The 25,281-nt window shown below is 39.5% G+C and overlaps 1 protein-coding gene across 1 annotated transcript; it reads left to right on the top strand.

The window, feature by feature from the left end:
- MYEF2 (myelin expression factor 2) lies at nt 1-25,069 on the top strand. Its single transcript, XM_073303950.2, has 18 exons — nt 1-365; nt 4,584-4,813; nt 6,003-6,055; nt 7,292-7,299; nt 7,417-7,510; nt 8,406-8,597; nt 9,390-9,543; nt 10,583-10,632; nt 10,713-10,776; nt 10,945-11,046; nt 11,816-11,866; nt 11,943-12,014; nt 12,092-12,187; nt 12,348-12,449; nt 19,493-19,564; nt 21,551-21,750; nt 21,831-21,882; nt 24,548-25,069. Exons 1-18 carry the CDS (start codon nt 1-3, stop codon nt 24,709-24,711), a joined length of 2,121 nt encoding a protein of 706 aa, XP_073160051.1. The 3' UTR covers nt 24,712-25,069.
- The last annotated feature ends 212 nt before the right edge of the window (nt 25,070-25,281 follow it).

Below are 25,281 nucleotides of genomic sequence, written 5' to 3'. Positions count from 1 at the left end.
ATGTCCCCGCTTAGCAGAGGGGAGGATGGAGACGATAGGCCTCTCCAGTACAATGGTGTCACTATGGTAACCCAGGAGCCCTCTTCGCTCACCCCCCCTTCCGGATTCGTTCTCGCGAGAGCTGGCCGGGCCGGCGCGGAGAGGCCAGGGCGCTCAGGGGCCTTTTCAAACCCAGCAGCAGCGGCGGCACAGGAGCTCGGCAAGGAAATGGCGGAGAACGATAAACCGGAGACCGCGGCGGCCGCGCCGCCACCGGGGGGAGCGGAGGAGGCCTTAGCCGCCCCAGACAACCAGCCTCAGCAGCAGGATGAGGAGATGGTGGCAACGGCGACCGAGAGCGGTGGTAGCGCCAATGGCGTCAAAATGTGTGTGCGGGGCTGGGCCTGGGCTCCGAGCCGGGAGACAAGCGGGAGGGGGCTAGGCAACGGGGCTACCTGAGCGCGGGGATTCAGCCGGCCGCCTAGGCCGTGGTAGAGAGGCAGACCGTCCTCTCCTTCTCGCCCCCCCCCCCACCTCGGGCAAGGCTCCTCCCCCTCCGGGGAGCCCCCATCACCTGGGAGGGGAAGTAGAAGCCCCCCCCCCCCCCCCGTTAGTGTTAGCCGCTGTGGTGTAGCCTGGGGGCGGTGTGTGTGGAGAAGGGGATAACGAGCAGGTCAGAGGAAGGGGCTAAGAGCGGGGGGAGGGGAGGCTCACGAAGGCTGCCCTGCGGTGAGGTGCTGCTCTAGGGGGGGGGTTGCTTCCCCCATCCCATTAGCCTCTCCTTGGGAACACGGAGAGCGTGGCCCTGCGGCAAGGCAGGAGGCCAGGCAATTGTATTATATTAACGATGGCGAGGTTTCTCGGTGTGATCACTGGGAGCAGTGCGCTTCCTTGCATGGTCGTGTGTCTGCTCGCTGAATCCAAGCCCGTACGTGTAACACAGACAGTAAGTATGTGATTCTGTGAGGATTATATGGGTGGGAGTTGATCATCACTCCACAGATCGCTTTTGAGTAGTGAAATCTTTATGTCTTCAAATACCATAATCTGTTCTGTTTACACCACGTTTTTCTGGAGATGTATTGTAACTTTACATTGCTGCTTTTTTTGTTGTTTTTTTTTTTTTTTGTATCCCTCCATCTGTAAAGCCAGGTTGGCTTAGAAACAGGAATGCTCTTGTGCAGGTGCATAGAGACAAATCTGTACTTGTAACACATTTTGAAAAAGTTTTAAAAATTAACAGCTTTCCTGTAATTTACAGTGCTATTTTAAGATCCAGTAAGCCAGGACCTGTCAGGGACAGATGTGGAATGTTATTAAGAAGCTTGGAATTTCAGCTTTCCAATGTAATAAAGCAAAAGGGCTTTCTAGAACTGATGGTTCTTGCCTGGTAAAAGTTTGAAGGTCTGATGTCAGTGGTTGAACATAGGAAGTCTTTGATCTCAAATCAGTACAACTTTCAGCTCCTCATTTTACCCAGTTCACACCTTGGAGGAAAGTATATTTTGTTACAGATGTCTTTTAATACATGGTGGCTGTTTGAAAGCTGCGTTGACATTTGAAATGTTAAAAGTATGGATTGTGGTAAATAAACACACTTGAGGTCAGATTCAAAATAAAAACATTTATAAAAGGGGTGACGAATGAAGGCATTTATTCCATGGTATTCTTGTATTTGTGTAGATTATATTTTACATACCTTGGGGTAACCTAGGTCAGGTTTTCCTTTGTTGTGCACTTGGCTCTAAATGCTCACACTCCTGTTTTTTGTGGTTTGTATTATTCTTGGTTTAAGGCCATGTGTAGAGTCTTGCATTTTCAGATTGCTGTGCAAACATCAAAATGCAACATGGTGTTAATCACAGTTTTTCATTTTCTTCTGGGAATGTAATAATTATGGCAATGACTTAACAAAAAACCAATTACCCTATATTTTTGTTGGTAGACTTGGGGAGTTGTTTTAGAAAGAAATGCAAGATATGCTCCTGGGTATCAGGGTTTCATGTACACATAATCCCACCTCTGTTCCCCTTGGAATCGTGTACAGAAAGCATTATGTTAAATTTATTGTGTATCAAAAGACAAATTTCAGTCTGTTTAAATTCTCCTGTAACCAGATAGTGCTTATGTAAAAGTGGACAACGTATTACTCTAATCCTGCAATTACTTATGCACCTACTTAACCTTACTATGTTGAGTAATAGTACTACTCAAGGTAGTAAAGATAAAAATTTGCATCTGTGTTTGCAGAATTAGGGACTTAGTTGTGGAACTTCCTGCACTGCCACTTTGTACCCATCTACTTATGAACAGAATCAATAGAAGTTCCTAGAATAACTTTTTCAGCACAATACATTGAATAAATAGAATTCTGAGCTGTAAGTATTTTGTTAACTTATGTATCGTGAAAAATCACGTGCATATTACAAATTATTTGAAATCATCTTTTTCTGTGGGTTCTTTATACATAAGCTTGGAAGATTTATCTTTTTTTTATTTTGTTTTGAAGATTTATTTTCTGCACAATTTTGGATTTAAATGTTTGCCTCAGTTTGTTTCCTACAAATGCAATCTTTGAGTTAAAATTTAATTACTAGTAATATCTGGAATCAGAAAATAAAATTCAGTTTAATTATTGTATTTCTTCTTATTTACACATTATGCAGTAAATGCTAATAATAAATGCTGATGATTGTAATCAAAGTTTAGAATCATGTTATTGTTCCTACTCAACTTTGGCCCCAGCACATGTTGATGCATACTACAGTACATTGGGTCAATCTAACTATCAGGTGATTGACCAGAGAATGAACAAACAAACAAAAAAAATCCCTTTATGTAAAATTTGATTAATAATGATAATTCTTGGTGTTTTGGGGATCTGGGTCAAGAAGTCAAATATAAACACTTATACAACAATAAAAAAGTGCTAGCTGCTCTACAGAGAAGTATGAAGACAAAATCCCTGGCCTTAATTAATTTATAACTGGTGTCGCTGTATTGCTTAATTTCATTACTTCTGTGGGAATTCTGTACTGATTGATTTTTTTGATTTTTTTATTTTTCTGACTGAATGGACTCCACGCTAAAGTGAGATAGGGAAGTTTGTAGCTCTTAAAGTTGTCATTTCAGTTGGTCTCCAGACCACAAAAGTAATGCTGCTTCAATTCCCGTTTCAAAGGTTTTCTTTGTAATCAGGGAAGAAACTACATCTCTACTCTGATATAACGCTGTGCTTGGGAGCCAAAAAAATCTTACCGCATTATAGGTGAAACCGCGTTATATCGAACTTGCTTTGATCCACCGAAGCATGCAGCCCTGCCCACCCTGGAGTGCTGCTTTACCACATTATATCCGAATTCGTGTTATATCGGGTCGCGTTATATCGGGGTAGAGGTGTATGTAAAATGATAGCTCATATTTTACAGAAAACGTTGCCTCTCCTTCTAGGATGCACAGAAGTTCTGCATCCATGGATTTCTATGTTCCTTATGAATACTCAGGTGATCAGATTGTTTTGCTATATATAAAAAATGAAAATACCAACATATGCTTCTTTTCTGGATATAATCTCTTTGGATATAATATATTTTTTAGTTATAAACTTTGCAATAATCTCTCAACTAACTTGATTATTACATATTTTGGCTACAAAGCCCATTTCACACCAGTGCTTTCTAATTCTAGGAAAAGTAATTGCTTCAAATTCATGCTCTGAATTCTTAAAATGGAGTTTGGCATTGTGGATGGATAATAAATGGGACCCCACTGTAGAACTTTTCATTTACTTAGCGTGACAGTAATAAATTGACTTTATTCCACACTCAGGATATGCAGGTTGATTACATTTGAAGGTGTGGTTACTTTTTAATGAAGAGAATCTTGGCTCTTAATTTCATAATTCTTCAATAAACACAAACGAAACAGTCCAGCGATGTACTGTATTTATAGAACTGAAATGTGTATTTTAGGTCATTTGAGCTACATGCTGAAAGTGTCAAAACTTGGTATAAAATTTTAGGTCCTGGATCCCTGTTGAAACAAATACAGCTTGTGAGGCATTGTGAAGATACTGTTTTGCTCATGTAATAAGTTAAGCAAGAGGTTCCAAATCCCCCTTTTCTGCAATCTTGTAACCCTTAGATATGAGAGGAATATTGTGTAATTGCAACTGGTGTCTCATGCAAAGATCTTTCAGTACACTGTTTAAAACACCTAAGTCTCAAGGCTTGTAATAACTAGGCTGGTACATCTCAGTTACACAAGTTTTTAATAATCTGTTTCTTTATAACACCACCTTGCTGGAACTTGACCAGCATATTAGTACAGAAGTACAACTTAACTAGACTTCCTTACTGTGATTATAATGGAACAGTGTGGCCTTTCTTTGCAAACTTTAACTTCTTATTTTGTTGCCAAATAAAACATCGTGTTCATGAAATGAGACTGTTTAAAATGAAATCTTAAAATATCTTGGGAACTAGGGAGTTCCGAATGGTAGTTGCAAAGTTGGTAGCATGCAAAATGTGGCATTTGCCCTATTAGTATAGAATTGTACCATTATCTCAAAGCAAAACTAATCTGTCTGTCTCTTGAAAATATAGGGATAATGATGAGGCAACAAAGGAAGAAAAAGCACCTGTGAAGGAAAAGTATGTTCCAAAACCGAAGGCAATTCCATCTCTTGGAAACAAGAATAGATTCCATCCCTATTCAAAGGACAAGAATTTAGGCACTGGAGAAAAGAAGACTATTAACCGTAATAGAGTTTTCATTAGCAACATCCCATACGACATGAAATGGCAAGCTATTAAAGATCTTATGAGAGAAAAAGGTAACTCACTCCTGATAACCCACTTCATATAGGAAGGGGAACTTAAAATATTTTTGTCCTTTGAGCCACACAGATTTGACTTGCATTTTTTTTTATTTTTTGTTTGGCCTTTACTTGATACATCTATCTTTCCCCCACTCTTTCATTTGAGACAACTGCATTGCAGGGTAGTATGGGAAAATGAAGTGTTTACAAACTTGCCATTCTAGTGTGACAGTAGAGAGCCAAAAGCATATGCATGCCCTCATGACTTTTTAAAGAGATTGTGTTTTGTCTAGTTGTAGTCTTTGTAGATTTTTAAAGGGCTATTGTATTTAAGCAATACACTTAGTGTGTATTTCAAAAGATGTTTTGTATTTCCTTGGTGGAATCTGGCTGTGGAATTAACTTTGTCTGCATTGTCACTACTGCCATGACTGACTGTCTGGAGATCTATATTAAAAGTGTGTTACTGCTGTTGCAGTTTTGATAGAGTAATCTGAACAACCCAAACGTTTTACTCTGGACAGTTTGGGGGAAAATAACTCTAATAAGAATTCTGTAAAAAGTTAGATCTGTTATTTTTCTTGAAAATATTGATTCTTTAAAAGTAATGCAAAGCACACTTGGCTTCTAGGCTGTTAAATAATGCCAAAAACTTTTTGTAACTGTGCTTGGTGTATCTGTTGTAAGGTGACATGACTATTTGATTGGTTTTATTCACCGAAACTTTAGAAAGTGTGTGGCTTGCTGTGAAATATTTGACGTGTAAATTTGGTTATTATATTGAAGGCAAACACTTATGATTGAAGACATTCAGGTAGAAAGTCACCTTAAAACAGCTGTTGTGAGTAGGATGACAAATGTCATTGAAAAGTGCTAATGTTGATGTTCTAATCTGATAGGTTAAGGGACCAAGTGTGTATCTGAATTTGTTCACCAACTATATCATACTGGCCAAAATATGATCTGTAGTATGAATTAGGTTAAATATAGTTGTTTGTATAGCTCTTGAGAATGTGGCTGCTGCATATTTCTGAAAATTAGCTAAATTATATAGCCATTGACAGGAGGTATGTTGGTCTGGTTTTGATTGTTGGTGAATAATAGGTGCTTCTCTGTAGAGTTGTGCACAGGGGCACAGTAAAGCAAGATATTGGTGTTTAAATGCATTGTCTCTTGGTATTTCCCCTTTGTATGTCTTATGTAGTTGGTGAGGTTACATACGTGGAGCTGTTTAAGGATGCTGAAGGAAAATCAAGGGTAAGTGCCGTGGGCAACAATCTGCTAGAGGTTTAAAAGTTCCTCAGCAGTTTTATTTTTGTATAATACCTGTACCAGTTTTTGGAAAGTAAGTTTCATTTTTATTTTATTATGATAGACTTGAGGCTTCTGTATTAGAATCAGTCTGACACTTTCATGTAAATCAAACTAGCTGGCTGTAAGGGACAAACTATTTTATAAAAGTCAACAAATGGCATTTACTTAATTCTCTTAAGGTAATACTTTTCAGCCAACACTTTACTTGAGGATTTTTGTTGTGTTCTAGATCTGTTTTATGTAAAGGACTTTAAAAAAAACTACTGAATTGACAAATTTTGCAAGTGTAATTTTTTTGAGGCCAATAAGTATAAAAATGTTAAGACTATACTGTTTGAAGAATCTAATTTGAGAGTTTACAGGACTAGTGCTCTGAACACTTTGGATTATTGAATTTGCCTGTTTTTTAAACTGAATGGAAGGAGGTGGTTGGCAGCCAAGAGAATGCCAGCAATGAGGCACTTAGAGTGAAGAATGTTAAAGCTCCTTTGTCTTTTTTTCAGTCAAAAGTTTGAGCTATAATAGATCTGAACCTGCTTTATGAACTGAGAAATGCAGGTTTGATTCTAACTGAGCAGGAATAATTGTTGTAAATGAGTTCCCTAACATTTGTAAAACAAAATGGTGTGTTTTCAGTTTAGTCTATATTACTGCTCACTTAAAGCAGTCCTAAGCTAGTTGCTTTATTAAATGGGTTTTGGTGCAGTCGGTAATTTACTTTCATGAAAAGTAACTTAACTTTTAAACGTAATTCAGAAAGGTACACAAAATCCTTGTATATTATATGTATGTGGAATTAAATTTTGTACTCAAAGGTCAGCATCCAGTGACACACTGAGTGTGCTGATCGTATTCTTTTAACTGTCCTATATTGATCTGTGTGGCATTTTTCTATAGTCCAATTCTGGTTTGGCTCAAAGAGAATAAAATAGAGTTTACAATATTGTCTTTTGCTTTTTAATTGTAATATCCACTGTAGTGCATTTGTTCAGAAGACACTAGGTGAAATTAAATTTTGGCTATCAGTAAAAAGCATGTGTTTATAAATTCTGGAGTTGAAATTTAACTAACAGTTATTTAACAGTAATATGGAATCTTAAAATATTTTATTAGCTACGTTTACTGACTCCTTTTTTTTTTTTCTCCTTATGTGTTCACAAATCTTCATCATGGATGTAGGGTTGTGGGTAAGTTTCTGTGTGTGTGTGTGTGTGTGTGTGGAAAGACACTACTGTATAAATATTCTGCTAGGTTTTTAAAATTAACTTTATTTTAATACTCTACATATTTTGTTCCTTCTTAAGTGTGGTTGAATTCAAAGATGAAGAATTCATAAAGAAAGCATTAGAAACTATGAACAAATATGACCTTAGTGGAAGACCCCTGAACATTAAAGAGGTATGAATGTTACCTTGTTTTAGCTTGAATTGATGAAATCTTTTCTAGGAACACTTGAAGTGGCTTTATACTAACATGAGGTGGTCTATTAGCTACACATATCTTCCACTTTCTATAGTGGAGAGGCCTCTTTATGTTTCCTTAGCCAGCAAGGGGCCTGTGGCTCACAGAAGGCACAATGCCAGGGGATCTAATGTGACAAAATCATGATGTGTCCTAAAGACTGTAGTATGCCAAAATAGACAAATGCCTTTTTTTTAAATGGTAGATATCTCCTAACTTCCTACCACTTCCCTCTGTCATCCCTGGTTATTGCTTTCAGTTTTTATACTTTTATCAAAATGACTCTTAACTCTAGTCTGCCAGTCAGATTGTTCTGACTATTTTGTAGTGGGACAGGGGGTGGAAATAGAGTGATTGTGCAAATTGAGATCTCAAATAAGTGTCAAAATTCTCAATGTAATATACAGTGTTGGGTCCTATAATAGTTCTTTGGAATGTTCTGTTACATTTTTAATCATGGAATTAACAAATAATCAAAGTTAATTGAATTAACTCAGTGCTTGGAAGAAGGTACTAGACTGACAGCCCACTAGATTGAAATCTTTTCTACTTGTCCATAGGCTAGGTACAGCATGTGAAGTGGCAGTGCACGCTTCCTCCACAAGTGCTTTGCCAATATGCCTCAACCCTCATCTGAAAGGACCCACCTCTAGAGGTGAGGGAATTAGGTCTCCATGCTACTTAAGTGCTTGATCCCTCTGCTGATGCTGACAAGGATATTAGTTGATGATTTTGATGGATTTTTGTGGAATTTTAAAATAGTACTTCTTTTGTTCAACTGTCAATCCTGCTGTTGATGAATGTGTTAGCTTTACTTTTAAATGTGTTCTAGGATCCTGATGGTGAACATGCTCGTAGGGCATTGCAGCGTGTGGGAGGACCATTCCCAGGAGGACATGGACCTGATATGGCACCTGGATTGATGAATTTACCCCCTTCAATTCTCAATAATCCAAACATTCCTCCTGAGATTATCAGTAATTTGCAGGCTGGCAGGCTCGGGTCCACTATTTTTGTTGCTAATGTAAGTTTAAGCACATATTTAAAAATTTTAATGTCTAATCTATCTTAAAAAATCCTTATGTTCAGTAGTACCAATCTCTCTGAATTATGCAAGAATATCCACTCACTCTCCCTTTTTAAAAGGACATGCATATGAATTAATTTTAAGGTCTGGTATTTCTTTCCTGAAACTGAAGAGAGAACGTATGTATGTGTCCAAAATACGTGAAATGGATTTTCAGCAGCAGACTACTACCAGCAGGTCTTTTTGATGGTCTTCACTGTGCTGTCGTCCTTTGTTGCAATTTTTTAAAATAGTATTTACAGATAACTTTGGCTTTTCTTTACAACTGAGTGTACTTGTTAGTTGGCAAGTGTATTTGTATGTATCCACCTTGTGCAGAAAATCTTGCCAGTTACTCTGCATTAACACAAACTCTATTTTACATTATTGTTTTAATGCGATTATTTATTCTGATTCTTTTACTAGCTCAGAATTTGCACAAATTTAAGAAATACCTGAACTAGTCCTGATTCTCTTTAGATGCAAACTGGCACTTAAGAGAATGCAGGTGATGCAAAAAATATCCCTTCCTAATCAGCATGTTAAAAGTCGAGGAGGGAAGCATACAGAAGTGACATGAAATCATCACTTTTAAAGAGATTTGACTTGTTAGACTCACTGTGGTGGACATGTGCTATAAAAATATATTGTTTTTAAGAGTTTAAAAAGTTACTGTGCTGTACAATGTCTTCTAAATTATTTAATGAGAAGAGATAAATGTATTGGAATTGTGTAATTTTGTATATTCAGCTTGACTTTAAAGTTGGCTGGAAGAAACTAAAGGAGGTGTTCAGCATTGCTGGAACTGTAAAACGTGCAGATATCAAAGAAGACAAGGATGGCAAGAGTCGAGGAATGGGAACAGTCACTTTTGAACAAGCAATTGAAGCAGTTCAGGCAATATGTATCCTTATTTTTGAGAATTAGTTATCTGGTCAAAGGAGCAATTTGTTAAATGTGGATTCAGTTTGCATTGAATGGTATATGAGTGTATGTGTTTGATTTTAAAGCTACACTATATCCATTTGCATTGTAGCTGCTTTATGTGCATGCTAAATTTCAGTTTCTGTGTACATGAAGACCTTGAGTGTACTTCACAAAACAGCTTAGGCGCCTAAACTCCAAAATTAGGCATGTAAGTCCCCATGCGTGGTGTCACCGAAGTCCACACAACTTCTTCTAGGCTGCCACCTAACTGTGTTGGCACCTAAACTAACTTGGCACTTAACATTCCATTGTAAAAGTTCCCTGGAAACCTAAGTTTTTAGAGCTTGGGGTATGTTCAATTCTACTCTAGGCATCTAGGTGCCTAAGTCACAGAGCAATTCATGAACCAGAGGAAGATAGAAATTCGTTGGTTTGTGTGGCTTGAGGCACATGCACCAGTTCGGATCCCATTCAAAATCCAGGTGGTGTTGGTGGTACCTACCTTATAACTGTTAGTTCAGTGGTTAGAGCACTCTACTGGGATGTGGGAGACCCAAGTACAATTCTCATCTCTCTCACCATCCTGAGCTGCTCTAACCCCTGAGCTATGGGATATTCTGATTCTTCTCTTGTTGAAGCCATTCCATAGTGGATAAATGATGAGAGTGGAGCAGGGGGACTGTACCAGGTTCTTCCATTTCCCAGGTGGGTGCTCTAACCATTGGAATACAGAAACATTCTCTCTCGGCCAGTGACTGTTCAGATGTGGATAAACACTTAAATAATCATTGGGCCGGAGAGAGAGGGTGACTCTGCAGTCCAGTAGTTAAGGTTGAAAAAGGAGCTGATTTGTTCAGTGATTGTCTGTAACTGTCATTCTAACTAGCTAATCTCCTTGATTGGAGAAGTGGGGAGGGAACCACTAAGAAGGGTGATGTAAATTATAAAAATGCGTCTTTAAAACTAGTTAAGCTGCCTTCAGTTGTCAGATCAAACTTCTTTGACTTGGTCTTCAGCTATGTTCAATGGACAGTTCCTGTTTGATAGACCCATGCATGTAAAAATGGTGAGTTGTCTGCCCTTTTCCCCCTTTAGCCAAGCTAAAATGTAGTGAAATCCCTCCTAATAATACTCATTTCACAACAGGATGACAAATCAATTCCTCATGAAGACTTCCGTGTGGTGGAGAACAAGACGCCACAGTTACCTCGTGAGTATGGGCTATAATCTTCCTTACTCCTTGAACTTCATATATTATAATGTGCAGTCTGTAACTCTATGATGTCAGCACCAGAAGGCATGAATGACATTTGTAGGATCTCATTGTGGCAACAGAAATCCTGACTCGTGATGGTGATACTTACTCTGGTTTTCAAAGGTGGCCTTGGAGGTATTGGGATGGGACTTGGACCAGGAGGACAGCCCATCAGCGCAACCCAGTTGAGCATGGGAGGTGGAATGGGGAATATGGGTCCAGGAGGTGAGTATACTTTTATTTCTTTTCTCTATAACTTTAATGGTTCTTGGTCTTGCCTCAGGAAAAGTTGTCTTCTCTAACAAAGTAAACCTTGAATAGTGTGAATTTGATTAATTGACTTACATAAATTACTCCTAGAGGAATTCTGCGCAATACAGTATTTGTGCAAAATTAATGTTCTGTGCAGAATTTCCTTTTAACGCCACAGAAATGGGCTGCAGAGGTGCTGATGGACACTTGGGGCCACTGGACCCAGCAGAGCCCAGCTTGCAAATAGAAGCCACTCTGAGGGGGAGGGAGTTGAAGGGTTCCTGGCAGCTGCAGTTCCCAGCATGCCCTGAAGGAAGGAGGCGGCATGCAGGAAACGCCGTACAAGCCCAGGGCCCAGCATCAGGCTGTTTCTCCCTCTGGATCCCTAGGTTCTGGGAGGATAGGAGGCAAGAGTGTCTGAGCTAGAGCTGGAGGGAGTGTGGGGGTGTCTGGTCCTCAGGTGGGGCTCGGGAAGGGGTAGAAAAACAGCAACTGGGTTGTTGTAGGGGCTTCTTTAACTCTCTACTCCTGGGGGAATTTTTTTTGTCTGTATTGCTACAGACATACTGGCTGACAGTATTTTGAAATTGAATACCCAATAATTGAAATTGGTGTGATTATATAGTGTTGTTTTGACAAAATATGCAGAATTTTAAAATATTGTGCACAGAATTTTATAGAATATAGAAATATAGAGAGCTTTTTCTGTATTCTAAACAATATGTATAACTTTTGGTTGAAGGTATGGGAATGGATGGCCCAGGTTTCGGAGGAATGAACAGAATGGGAGGAGGTATATGTGTTTTTTATTTATTTTCTGTTAACTTCTTTAAAATATAGTATAGAAAACATTTTTCCTTATTGCATAGGTATCGGTGGATTTGGTGGAATGGAAGGAATGACTAACATGGGAGGATTTGGTGGAGTCAGCAGAATGGGAGGTGTGTGAACTTTCTCTCTCCCTCTCCCCCTCTACTTTTAATCCATTATCGTTATTAAAACTCTTTTCTTTACATAGGGATGGGGAGCGTAGATGACTTCAGAGGAAATATGGGCAGTGGAATGAGTGGGGGCATAGGAACTGGCATGGGAGGCATGGCAACTGGCATGGGAGGTAAGTTAGCAAACTTAAATGTGAGCTCTTCAGATTTGTGCTTTAAACTATTTTCCTTTTGAATGAGCAGTCATGAAATATGTAATTTATGTATATCTTATGTTGAAAATGTAACAGAAAATCTATTGCAACTCCTGCTTCTTTGTTGGTATATTCTCAGCAGAAATGTTTCGTGGTGGAATGGGAGGAAGTATGGACAGAGATTTTGGTCGCAGTGACATGGCAATGAACCGGGGCTTTGGAGATTCGTTTGGAAGAATGGGTATGATAACTCTGTCAAATTTGAGTTCCTCCTGAGCAATCACAATGTGTTTCAAGTACTTTCTTTCTTTTGACAAGAAAACTAACTTGTAAATTTATCTGCCTACTCCTCACCATCAACTTCAGTCTCCAGAGAGTATTTTGGTAGGTGCTGCAATGAGGATAAAATTTAGATCTTTACATAGATGGAAGTACAGTGGCCCTGTCTAAAAAATAAAAATTAAAAAAAAAATTTTTTTTTAAACAGGGGAGTGATTTAAAGAGAATATTTTAAGTTAACACAGCTAGTAACTTTGAGTATTTGAGTAATTGAAATTCTAGGACACCTTTCTGGAAACAGCATACCAGCTGTCTTGCAATTTCTGTGGCCCTGTCTCATTAGTGCACACTAGGTTGTCCTTCCTGTTTATGCCCAATCTGCTGCTTCTTTTTTTGATGCAAGTCATAGTCCTGGGGGAATTCTGTGCCAAAAAATTAAAAATTCTGAGCACAATATTTTAAAATTCTGAAAATTTTATTTGTCAAAATAACACAACATAATCACAGCAGTTTCAGTTATTTTGGTAATTTATTTCAAAATATCTGTCAGCAAGTATGTCTGTAACCTCACACTCCCCTTCCTTCCTTCCTGAGTAGAGAGTTAAAGAAACCACTATGACAACCCAGTTCCTGTTTCTCTGCCCCTTTTCCCCCTCCCTCAGAGCCCAGCTGGGGGGGGCCAGACACGCACAACCCCTCTCCCCCTCCCCCCAGAGCCAGCCACTGTGCTCCCACAGCCAATATACCCAACCCCACACCTCTTGCCAAGATCCCATGCCCACTTCTCTCCCCCCCCCGCCCGAGCCCAGCCATGTTCCCCCCTTCCCTCAGCACCTGCGCCTCTGCCCCCCAGAGCCCAGGAATCCAAAGGAGAAACCTCCTGATGCTTGGCCCCAGGCTTGCATGGAGTTTCCTGTGTGCTGCCATCTCCTTCCCTCAGGGCATGCTGGGAACTATAGCTGCCAGAAATCCTGTAGATCTCTCCCCCTCCCTCGGCAGCATCTTCTGTGTGTGAGCTGGGCTCTGCTGTGTCCAGCGGCCTCTGGTCGTGGCCAACAGCACTGCAGCCCATTTCTGTGGGGGAAAGGAAATTCTACATGCACAACGTTAATTTCTGAAAAATTCTGCATTGCACAGTGGCGCAGAATTCCTCCAGGAGTAAAGTCAGCTCAGGAGGTTGTGCTGATATTTTCTCCACTTTTAGGTCACATGTCCTGTGCAAAGATGTTGCACTTTTTTGACTGAGCAGGTTTCACTACCCTCTCTTGTTTTAACTTGGTCATTTGGGACAAAAAATGTTCTGCAGAAGTAGAGCCTAGGTTGACCAAAAGTGCAAGGATGAGCCTGGATCCTGCCTAAATGTAGCTATTTACTGCCTTTCTTTTATGGTGGACATGCTAAAGATATGAACTTTCTTTTCTGTTAACTCCACCCTGCAAAGGTGAAGAATAGCATGAGGTTGACTCTTAAAATCCTTCATGATATATGGATGCCTCATTGGAAGAGGTAGAGGGGACTAGTTTAGGTTGCCACCGTAAAGGCTGCTTGTAAAACAATTTTTCCCTGAAGGAGATTCAGGCATGATTACCAATTTTAATTAGAAAATCCCCATTTAGACAGGTGTGTAAATCAAATTAGAGAACCATTCTTTACAGAAGTCAGTCTGGAAGCTCTGCTTCTTCCGGCCTGCGAATGGCTCCTGCTCTTCATACATTCTCTGTTTGGGGTGGGGCATCTTCAAGGATTAGGTCCGCATCACAAAAGACCGGTGGGTCCTCTTGACTATCTTGAATTTCTGAGTTGCCTCCGTGTCTCACAAGATGATTCAGTCTTTTCTTTAGGGGCAGAAAAGAAGATTGTGCAAAGATGATAAAACTGTTTGCTAAGAATCTGGTTAATTTGCCCCTTTCCAGGAGACATCAGATTTTCTGGTATTTGTTTTAGGCTATTTTCCATCTTTTAAGATGACAGGACGTCTTTGCCCCATCTTGGATTTAAAGTGACTGAACAGTTTCTTGGAAGTGAAGACATTCAAAATAGAATATATTTAGGTTGATAGTGGCTGCTGTGTATTTGCAGGCAAAATTTCTCAGTTGAAAACACAAACTTAGCTCTGACTGCAGATGTTCTACACTAATATCAGATTTTTTTTTCCTGTATATCGATAATGCATATTGGTCTTGCAGAGGCTGGTATTAAGTCTGTGCATTTTAGTACTGTTGTGAGGAATTGGATGTGGGAGTTCTGCATGCAATAGACGGGAGCAGGCTTTAGCCAAGTAGAGTGCAAAACAGCAGGGCTCTGCCATATATACTTGTATTCTCTGGTGCTGCTGTAACGGGACAAGACAGTACATACTTAAAGGTGAAAGTATCCTGGGCTGATTTGTATCTACAAAGTCTGTATCTCTGCTTCCTGTGATAAGTACTGTTTCGGGATCACTGAGCAGGATAGCAGTGGCAGAGAATGGAAGTAATTGAAATATACAAAATACCTGCTTCTCTTGATTGTATTTTGGCATTGCATTTTTACTTAGTGAGAACTTGATATAATCCCAGAGGACCTATAACTTTTTTTCCTTTTGCTAGCTAAACTATTATGACTTTACATCATAACTGTTGGTTTATGCTGTGCTTAGCTGCATAAGACCCTACTCTCCTCCTATCCCAATATCTAGGCTGATGTCTTCTTACTTAAGGAAAATGGGCCACTGGTGCATCGAAGGGGGTCTTCACAGCTTTAATGCACCCAAGAGACTGTATTGGCCACTTTCATAGAATCATAAAATCTCAGGGTTGGAAGGGACCTCAGGAGGTCATCTAGTCCAACCCCCTGCTCAAAGCAGGACCAATCCCCAATTTTTGCCCCAGATCCCAAATGTCCCCCTCAAGGATTGAACTCACAACTCTGGGTTTAGCAGGCCAATGCTCAAACCACTGAGCTATCCCTCCCATTCTTTGAAGTAAAAGGCTCTCCCCTCTTCCTTGCCTACAATATCAAGAAAATTAATGAATCTAGAACAAGATCTATGTAATCACCTACCTAGATGATTAGCTTATTTAGAAGTTTGTGTATTAAGGGCTGTGACCAGAGCAGAGATGTTCTTGAGTCTAGGACTCTTCAGTAATGAGAGGCCCTTGGCAGAAGTTTTCTTGCTCCTAACAAATGCTTGGAGACTAGTATTGCCTTCAGGAAATCACTTTGAGGATAAAATCTGTCCAATTAGCATGGTAGATTTCTCCAGCAATCTGAGCTCTGCTGACATTTTGACCTTACTGTATACTGCTGGGATTTAGTACCCTGGTTTCAAACTCTGCAAACAGTTCTTATCATGGAGGACACTTTCAATCAAAGCAATGAGTATGAAATAGTCTTTCCCCTGCAGGTCACAAAATGTGTTGCATTGTAATGAAAAGGATGCCCCTGCAGGACTCAAACGCAAGCTTTTTGGTTTGGGGATCCTGTCTAAGCATCCATCTGATGTATTGTATTTCAGAAAGAGCTTTTGATCCCCACCTGCTAGAGTGCTGAAAAGCCCAGCTTGCATTGAACAAGCTCAGTATTCTAGCGAGAATCACAACATTATTCTGAGGTCAGGTAACACTAGTGTGGCATAAGTAAATTGCAAAGGGGGAAACAAACTCTTCCTCTGAGAGACCATCCTTCTATTCAGGTTTGCAGAGAACAATCATCTTTCCGTTTGAACTGCTGAGTCTGTCGTCAGGTTCATTATACAGAAAATATATCCACCCTGGGGAACAGTTTCAGAAATTGGGTATTCAGAGTGTTTGCAGTCTGGGCAAGTCAGTCACTGACTTTCTGTGGCAAAAAACACCAGACCAGATAAACAAAAAACCCAGAATGTGAAAGGTTCTCCAGCAGATAAAGTAGCATGGGCAACATGAAGTTTGTGTTCTTCCTTTTAGCCCATACCATGTACACTTGTGTTTTCTTTCATGTGAAGGGTAATTAAATCAAGCAAGACAGAGCCAAGATTGTGCTGATAGTTCTGGAGTGACCAAGTCATCAGTTTGTGGACTTACATTGGATGGCATTAGAACACCACCCATTTGTCTTCTCATATCAAGATCTGTTGTCACAGTGACGCTGTCTTTGTCACAATCTAGCAGATCTAGGTTTATCAGAGAGAGTTCTGTCTATTCTCTTCTCCATAAAAATGGCCATACTGGGTGAGACCAATGGTTCACCTTGCCCAGTTTCCTGTCTTCCTGTCAATAGTGGCTGGTGCAGGGGGCTTCAGAGGGAATTAACGTAACAGGACAGTTTGAGTGATCTGTGCCTTGTGGTCCAGTCCCAGTTACTGTCAGTCAGAGGTTTAGGGACACTCAGAGCATGGGGTTGCATCCTTGATCATCTTGGCTAATAGCCATTGATGGACCTACCCTCCATGAATTTAATTAATTCTGTTTGAACCCATTTATACCTTTGGCCTTTACCGCACCCCCTGGCAACGAGTTCCATGGTTTGACTGTGGGTTGTATGAGGTACTTCCTTAAGTTAGTTTTAAACTTGCTGCCTCTTATTTTCATTTGGTGACCCCAGGTTCACATGTTATGTGAAGGGGTAAATAACACTTCCTTATATACTTTCTCCAAACCATTCATGATTTTATAGACCTCTATCATATTCCCGTTAGGTCATCTCTTTTCCAAGCTGACTAGTCCCCCAGTCTTTTTAATCTCTCCTCATATGGAAGCTGTTCCATATCCCTGATCGTTTTTGTTGTCCTTCCCTGTGCTTTTTCCAATTTTAATTTTTTGTTTTGTTTTTTTTTTGAGATGGGTGACCAGAACTGCATGCAATATTCAAGATGTGGGCATACCATGGATTTATATAGTGGCAATATGATATTTTCTGCCTTATTATCTATCCCTTTTGTAATGGTTCCTAACACTATTAGCTTTTTTTTACTGCTGCTTCACATTGAGCAGATGTTTTCAGAGACCTGTTCACAATGATTCCAAGATCTTTCTTGAGTGCTAACAGCTAATTTAGAACCCATCATTTTGTATGTATAGTTGGGATTGTTTTCCAGTGTGCATTACTTTGCATTTATCAACATTGAATTTCATCTGCCATCTTTCAGAGTAGCAGCCGTGTTAGTCTGCATTCACAAAAAGAAAAGGAGTACTTGTGGCACCTTAGAGACTAACAAATTTATTTGCGCATAAGCTTTCATGAGCTACAGCTCACTTCATGGGATGCATCCGATGAAGTGAGCTGTAGCTCACGAAAGCTTATGCTCAATAAATTCATTAGTCTCTATCTGCCATCTTGTTGCTCAATCACCTAGTTTCTGTGAGATCCCTTTTGTAGCTCTTCGCAGCTTGGGATTTAACTATCCTGAGTAATTTTGTATCATCTGCAAATTTTGCCACTTCACTATTCTCACTCTTTACCCCTTTTTCCAGATCATTTATGAATATGTTGAACAGAATTGATCCCAGAATGGATCCTTGTGGAACCCCACTATTTACCTCTCTCCATTGTGAAAATTGACTATTTATTCCTACCCTTTGTTTCCTAACTTTTAACCAGTTACTGATCCATGAGAGGACCTTCCCTTTTATCTCATGACTCCTTACTTTGCTTAAGAGCCTTTGGTGAAGGATCATATAAATGGTTTCTGAAAGTCCAAGTGCACTATTTCCACTGGATCACCCTTGTCCACATGCTTGTTGACATCCTCAAAGAATGCTAATAGATTGGTGAGGTATTACTTCCCTCAACAAAAGTCTCATTGATTCTTCCCCAATATATTGTGCTTATCTGTGTCTGATAATTCTGTTCTTTACTATTATAGTGTAAACCACTTCGTTTGGTACTGAGATTTACTCCAGAAAGAAGAGCAATTTAGCTGCTTACTACAGAATCTGGACAGGGACAGGCGGTGTAGTGCTATGGTAACCTCTACCAAAGCCATCACAAGGGAGTTATAGAATGGTGGGATTAAAGTACTTTCCCCTTGCTGTCTCAGTCTTGCAGCTCTTATGAGTTTAATGAATTTGGTGTGACTTTTCTTCCACATCCCTAGCACTGTTCCCTAAAAGCATGTTTTCTCTCCTCTGACCCACTATAGGCTTCCCAGTGGAATCTTTACTTGAGTGTTTAATAAGCAGCTCCTTTGAATCTTTCGGGAGAGAAGCAAAAGCTTCAAGTAATTCTCCTAGTATTGGTTACATCAGTTGGGAGTGGAAATGACAGAAGCCCTTTCCACCCTATATTTTTCACAATAAGGTGGTCCTATTAGCCTTGCTTTGAGTTTCTTGCAGAATCGTTTTCTTTATTCCATCTAGCTTGCCCTAATGGCAATTTGTCCAAACAAAAGAATTTTTTTTCTTAAGAGGCGGCTTTGGAAAGCATCTTAAAACCTGATCTGAGTTACCCAGGAAAGAATTTTCTGTAGTATCTGGCTGATGAATCTTGCCCATATGCTCAGGGTTTAGCTGATTGCCATATTTGGGGTCGGGAGGGAGTTTTCCTCCAGGGCAGATTGGAAGAGGCCCTGGAGGTTTTTCGCCTTCCTCTGTAGCATGGGGCACGGGTCACTTGCTGGAGGATTCTCTGCTCCTTGAAGTCTTTAAACTACAATTTGAGGACTTCAATAGCACAGATATAGGTGTGAGGTTTTTTGCAGGAGTGGTGGGTGAAATTCTGTGGCCTGCATTGTGCAGGAGGTCAGACTAGATGATCATAATGGTCCCTTCTGACCTAAAATATCTGTGAATCTGTAAAAAGAGCTCAGGGCTAGAGGCCATCAAAGTCACTTATTAGAGGCTTCCCACCCAGCTTGCATAATAAGGTACCAGCCCATCTAATCTACCCAGGTGAAACCAGTCCACAGAGAAGAATCATAAGGTAAGAATGTCTTGTGTAGTTTTAAACATTAACCAGTGTACTTGCTAATATTATCTGGCTTTGTTAATTTATAGCCATAATCTTAGCGTATGTCACTAGATTTTTTTTTCTCCTATCTTTGTTTAGGTGGTGCAATGGTTGGTGGTTTTGCAGGAGGAATGGGAGCTTCTAGCATGGGCCCAGTAGGATCTGGAATGAGTAGGTTGATTGGTTTCAACAGAATGTAAATGATCAATGTATAGATGTAGCAGAAGATTTTTGAAAATAATTAACTTGTTCTAGTGCAATACTTTCAGTGGCAGGAAAATATTCATGTAGCAGTCCCAGGTTGTGATTGTAATTCTCATTGTTTTTGGAGGAGCCCTTTTGCTAGAAATGCTTTCCTTCTATATAGGGCCCTACTAAATTCACTGACTGTGAAATCAGGCCCTCCCCCCATGAAATCTAGCTATTGGAGGGGAGTGGCAGGGCTGAGCGCACTCCAGCTGCTGGGCTGGGGAGGGATGGGGCTTCATCTTCCCTTGCATGACCATTCTCAGAGGGGAGATTAGATTTACCACCACCCCCCCGCCATGCAGTGGAAGAGGAGGTCCTATCCCTCCACAGCACAGCCCAGACTAGAAGGTAGGAGCCCCCGGATGGGGCACTCCCAGCAGTACGGGGGAGATCAGACCCACGTCCAGGAACCTCCCCATGCTGCAGGAAAGCTCTATGGCAATCTTGCGACCCCCACACGTGTGCGTGCGCGCACACACACACAACAGCTTTGTTTTACACCCCCCCATGATGCCCTTTTGGGTTGGGACCGCCATGGATACAGCACAGTGAAATTTCAGATGCAAACATCTGAAAACATGAAATTGGTCAATTTCAAAAACCTTCTGGCCATGAAACTTGCCAAAATGGACCATGAATTTGGTAGGGCCCTATTTATATATTAACACTGAGTTTCTTTCTTGTTCACTACATCCTTTCTAACTCTTAATCTGGTGTTGGAATTTGTCAAACTTCTTAATATGCTAAGTATTTGTGAAGAAAGGAGCAGCATTCTGGTAAGATTTTTGCCAGAAGAAAGATAGGGTGAGTTATTCGTAGGAATCCTACAAACAACTCTGATTTTTCAATACTGTTATTTTTGCAGTAAGTAAAACATGCTAGAAACCATTTGTAGTCTAGAATTTCAGATATAATTCAGTTAACTTTTTGTGTAGAGGTCTAATCCTGAACTTGTTTAAAGGCAACGTTCATAGTCAGTAGGCATGACACCTTCACATTGGGATAGATGAAAGACAGTAATGCCTTGCCATTGGCTATCTTGGATGGCACACTAGGAAATCCACCTCGATACTCAAGACATGTGGATGAAGTTGAAGCTCCTGCCTTACCTGAATTTTAATTGTGGATTCATTAAAATTTTCAATAGGATATTTATCTTGAGTGCCAGTAGTTTCACACGTCTGACACATAGTAATGTGCTTTAAAATTGCATTTAGTGTTGGAAAGTCCAGGTTTCTGATATCAAGTAGTGGCTATCAATGCCAATCTAGTTTAATATCCAAAGAACCCTTCCTTTAGAAGATGATGCCATCAGGTAGGTAAAAGTCTGTGTGTGTATTTGCATTCAGGAAAACTGACGTATTTTTATTTTGCCTTCCTGGATTATAATTCTCGAATTATCCATGTTCTAAAACTTCTACAGTATTTTCATTTAATCTTTTTGGTCCACTGTGTGACTTATTAGTGAAATTTGAAAGTCATTTAACTTTCAATTCCTGTGAGGTTTGTGGTGATGTTCATTGGAATGTTTTTTATAGATACAGTACTAGTCTGTCAACACTTCTGTATTTGCTACTTGGTATCTTATTGTACAGTACTGATATTTTGATAATTCAGAAATGTTCAAATAAAAACGTCAATTTTAGTAATTTGCAAAGAATGTAATAACCGTGATTGGGCTAACATACTGATATTTGAATCCGCTTGGAGCTTATATGAAATATGACAAACTTCGTTATGCTCTGTACTAGACCAGTTTTCTTACCTAAAATGACGGCATTTTCCCTACACAAGAGATCCAGTTAGTTAAATTCACTTACAATACAGCTATAACTTGCATTTAATGTAATATCATGAAGTAAACTTATTTTTATTTCCTGAACATCTTCTCTTCCTCTCTCTGTCTAGGTGGTGGAATGGGTGGTATGAATAGTATGACTGGAGGAATGGGGATGGATCGTATGAGCTCCAGTTTTGATCGAATGGGACCAGCTATGGGAGCTGGCCTGGACAGGAATATTGATATGGATCGAGGATTTGTGGCTGGCCCGATGGGAAGTGGTGTGAGAGAGAGAGGTTCTAAAGGCAACCAGATATTTGTCAGAAATGTAAGCATGTGAATTTGAACAAACAGCTATTTTTTCCACTCTGTGTCTGTATATATTATTAATACCTGTTTTCATTCTAGCTTCCATTTGACTTGACCTGGCAGAAGCTAAAAGAGAAATTCAGTCAGTGTGGTAAGTATATGGAAGGCTGCAAATATTGTCCTGCATAAGCCATAAAGTCAGAGTTTAACAAATGTCCAATCTACAAGGACAGTGGGATGTAGTTGTTGCCTAGGCAAAATGTTAACTAGCCTGAAAAGTAGTCTGGCCAGCCTTATCCTGCTCACATATGTTAATTTCTGGGAAAATTACTGTACTAAATTTACCCTTGTGACTTTAGATGTGTTTTACAGCTGGAGGCAGATTGTTTTTGTTCAGCTAGATGGGCCTAGTCTGTGTATTATCTGAGGGCTGTGGCTTATTAAAGTGAATAAAAGCATTGTTGCTATATTGTTTGGCTTTGTGTATGGAAGACATGCAGGATTGCTGTGGATATTCAACATAGCATTGATTTATGCAGGTAATTCAGAAAGCCTTTATGGCCCTATTGCTAAAAATGCATGAATCATGGGGCTTAGATGTAAGAACAAACACCTTGTTTCCCCCTTTGAAAACTCACTTTCAGAACTCAAAACCTAATTGGCTTTTTTACTTTGTGGGGGGAGAGAGGAGGAAGAAATAATTCTCAGCATAGCACTGTCATCTGATATAATGAATAGACAGTCATAAACATTTGTGCTGTACAAATGTGATAGCAAATGTACATAGCTTTTGTCCAAGAAAATGAAGTTGCAGATATTCCTGCTTTTGACTTCATGCAAAGACGTTTATTGCTGGGATGTTATGGGTACATCTACACAGCAAAAAACAACACAAAAAACCTGACTTGGGCTGGCTCTACAGGGCTAAAAATAGTAGAGTAGACACTCCCGCTTGGGCTCTGAAACCTGTGGGGATAGGGGAATCTCAGGGCCTGGGCTCCAGCTTGAGTCGGAACATCTACACTGCTGTTTTTAGCCCTGTAGTGCAAGCCCGAGTCAGTTGACCCAGACTTTTAAGACTTGCTTCTACAGGGGCTGTGGGTTTTTTTTTTTCCTCTCTGTAACCTCTGAGACTTGGCAGAAGTGCATAAGATAGTAAACTGTTTTCCAGTCTCTTGTGGCTATTTTTGTACCTAAACGTTCTTCCTCTTGGCTATCTTTTTTACTGTTTTACTGTTGTGCTTAGAACCCATAGTTATGGATAAGACCTCCATTGTACTTGGCGTTAAAAAAACACAAACCAAAAGATGGTCCCTGCCCCAAACACAAGTTCAGTAATAACCATTTTTTGCAATTGCTCTAATCTCAATAGCCACCTTCTTTTCATATGTAACCTTGGTAATGTTGCATCTTAAAATTTAGAAGAATTTTGTGAACATTGGAAGAATGTGGAATTAAAATGTGGAAAAATCTTTACAAGTCATTCTGCAGATATTAGTATAAAGGAGAAGCAGGGAGGGGAACTGAGGATATGTATGAAAACAAGATCTCTGTTTAAGGGCTGTCTAAATACAGGTTTTTTTGTACTGCGTTAGCTATATCGGTTTCTAAACCGATAATACTGGTACAACCGCCTAGTATAGCTGCAGTTATACAGTTATAAAGGTGCTTATACCAGAATAGTTTTTATTCATAAATTTACAGAAATAAGCTATACTGAAAAGCATCTTTACCTGTGCCCACAGCATCCCTGATTCTAAATGATGCAGTTTCTGTTCAGATTTAACTAGATGAGCCCTAGAAGTGCATCTGCTTCTCTTTGACAATCTTCACAGCAGCTAACGTAGTAATTCTTGAATGATTTTAAGAAAACAGTGATTAGTACAAATCAGCAAAATCTGTATATCCTGCAAATGTCATTAAGTGACTAAAAATAATATCTGTCTCTAAATGTTTCATCTCTTTCTGTGAAAAGTCAGTCTTATATTGAGTCTCTTAAAAATGAGGCCCACATTTTAGAGAGGCTTGTCTACTTGTGGTGGCTTGGCTGTATTATCATGGTTTAGCTAAAAGGATAGCTTGTTATGAAATGTCTTTCTTAAAACAGCCAGTTAATGACTAGTTTTCTGTCTTGGGTGCTTTTTGAAATCTTAAGTCTTCTAAAGAAGTGTATTCAGGATAAAGGAATGTCCATCCGTGAAAAATCAATTAATTCTTATTTCGATAATCACTCCAGTAACAGAACTTCCACTCCGTTTGATCTGTACTATGATTTTTACTGTAACGTGCACCTAGTAAGTAATCACTGTGTGATAGCTCAAATCGTGGCTGAAAGGGCCTCAAAACTGGTCTTATTCTAATGGGATTCTTCTGTTTGTGCAACTGAGCTCAATTAATTCAAGCAAAAGCATGTTTAATTCTATACTGGTTTCAGACAAGGACTGTTGCTGTTTGTGTGGACCGGGGAGTTTTCATACTCTGATTCTTGTCTGCTGTTTTAACACTTACTGAAAGGAAACATAAGTAAACACTACCTGAATGTATTGGAATAGCAACTTTTTTAATAAAAATGTAAAGCAGTTAATTGACACCTCAGATTGACCCAAAGATTCAACCTGCTGTAAAATGTATACAAGCCTTATACTTGGTTAGCCCATTTGATGGTAGTATGTTTTCTAAAGTGTATTTTAACATCTAATCTTAGATGCCTCCTAAATTTTTTTTAAATGCCTTTCTACTTCAATCTGTCATTGGATATCTAACTTGGTAGTGCAATGTAGCCTTTATAGTAACTGCTGTTTAACTTATTTATTCAGGTCATGTAATGTTTGCTGAAATAAAAATGGAGAATGGAAAATCAAAAGGCTGTGGAACAGTCAGGTTTGACTCACCAGAATCTGCTGAAAAAGCCTGTAGAATAATGAACGGCATAAAAATCAGTGGCAGAGAAATTGATGTACGCTTGGATCGCAATGCATAATTTAAACTGTATTCAGGAACATTCCTATGTCTGTTTAGCTTCTATATCCTAGTAAGTCATTTTTAGTAACATTGTATGCTTACAAAAACCGTAAAAACAAACTTTTAAATCCCACCAGCCTTTAACAGTATAGTGTTTAATATACTGTGATTCTTGTTAACTAAATCTTACTATGTTTGGTTTTTAAGGACAGTTTGCCCGATTTTCAGAGGTACTGAACACCTGCAGTCCTCTTAAAGACATTTTAGAGTGACTGTGGATGCTTGGCACCTCTGGAAAATTAGGCGAAGTGTCTCTAGTCATTCAGTTTAAATGAATGGTTATACTGTTTTTAATAAAATAAGCCATTTTCTCTGTTCTCAAGATTGCATAGTGGGATTTGTTTAGTGTTTCAGATTCCCCCCAGCTCGTATCAACATTGTAATGTAAAAAATTAGATGTCCTTTCCAGAATTTTGGTTTTATATATGCATTGTAGTCACACTGTAATTCTTGACTCTAAAAGAAAGGGCTCCAATTAGGCTGTGATGTTGTTTTATTTTTAAGATTACTTTTATGCCATGATTTAGAA

This window comes from Lepidochelys kempii, chromosome 10, assembly GCF_965140285.1.
Source record: "Lepidochelys kempii isolate rLepKem1 chromosome 10, rLepKem1.hap1, whole genome shotgun sequence".
Lineage (NCBI taxonomy): Eukaryota > Metazoa > Chordata > Testudines > Cheloniidae > Lepidochelys > Lepidochelys kempii.
The sequence above is the reverse complement of the archived record's forward strand: the minus strand, read 5'-3'. Positions and strand labels throughout refer to the sequence as shown.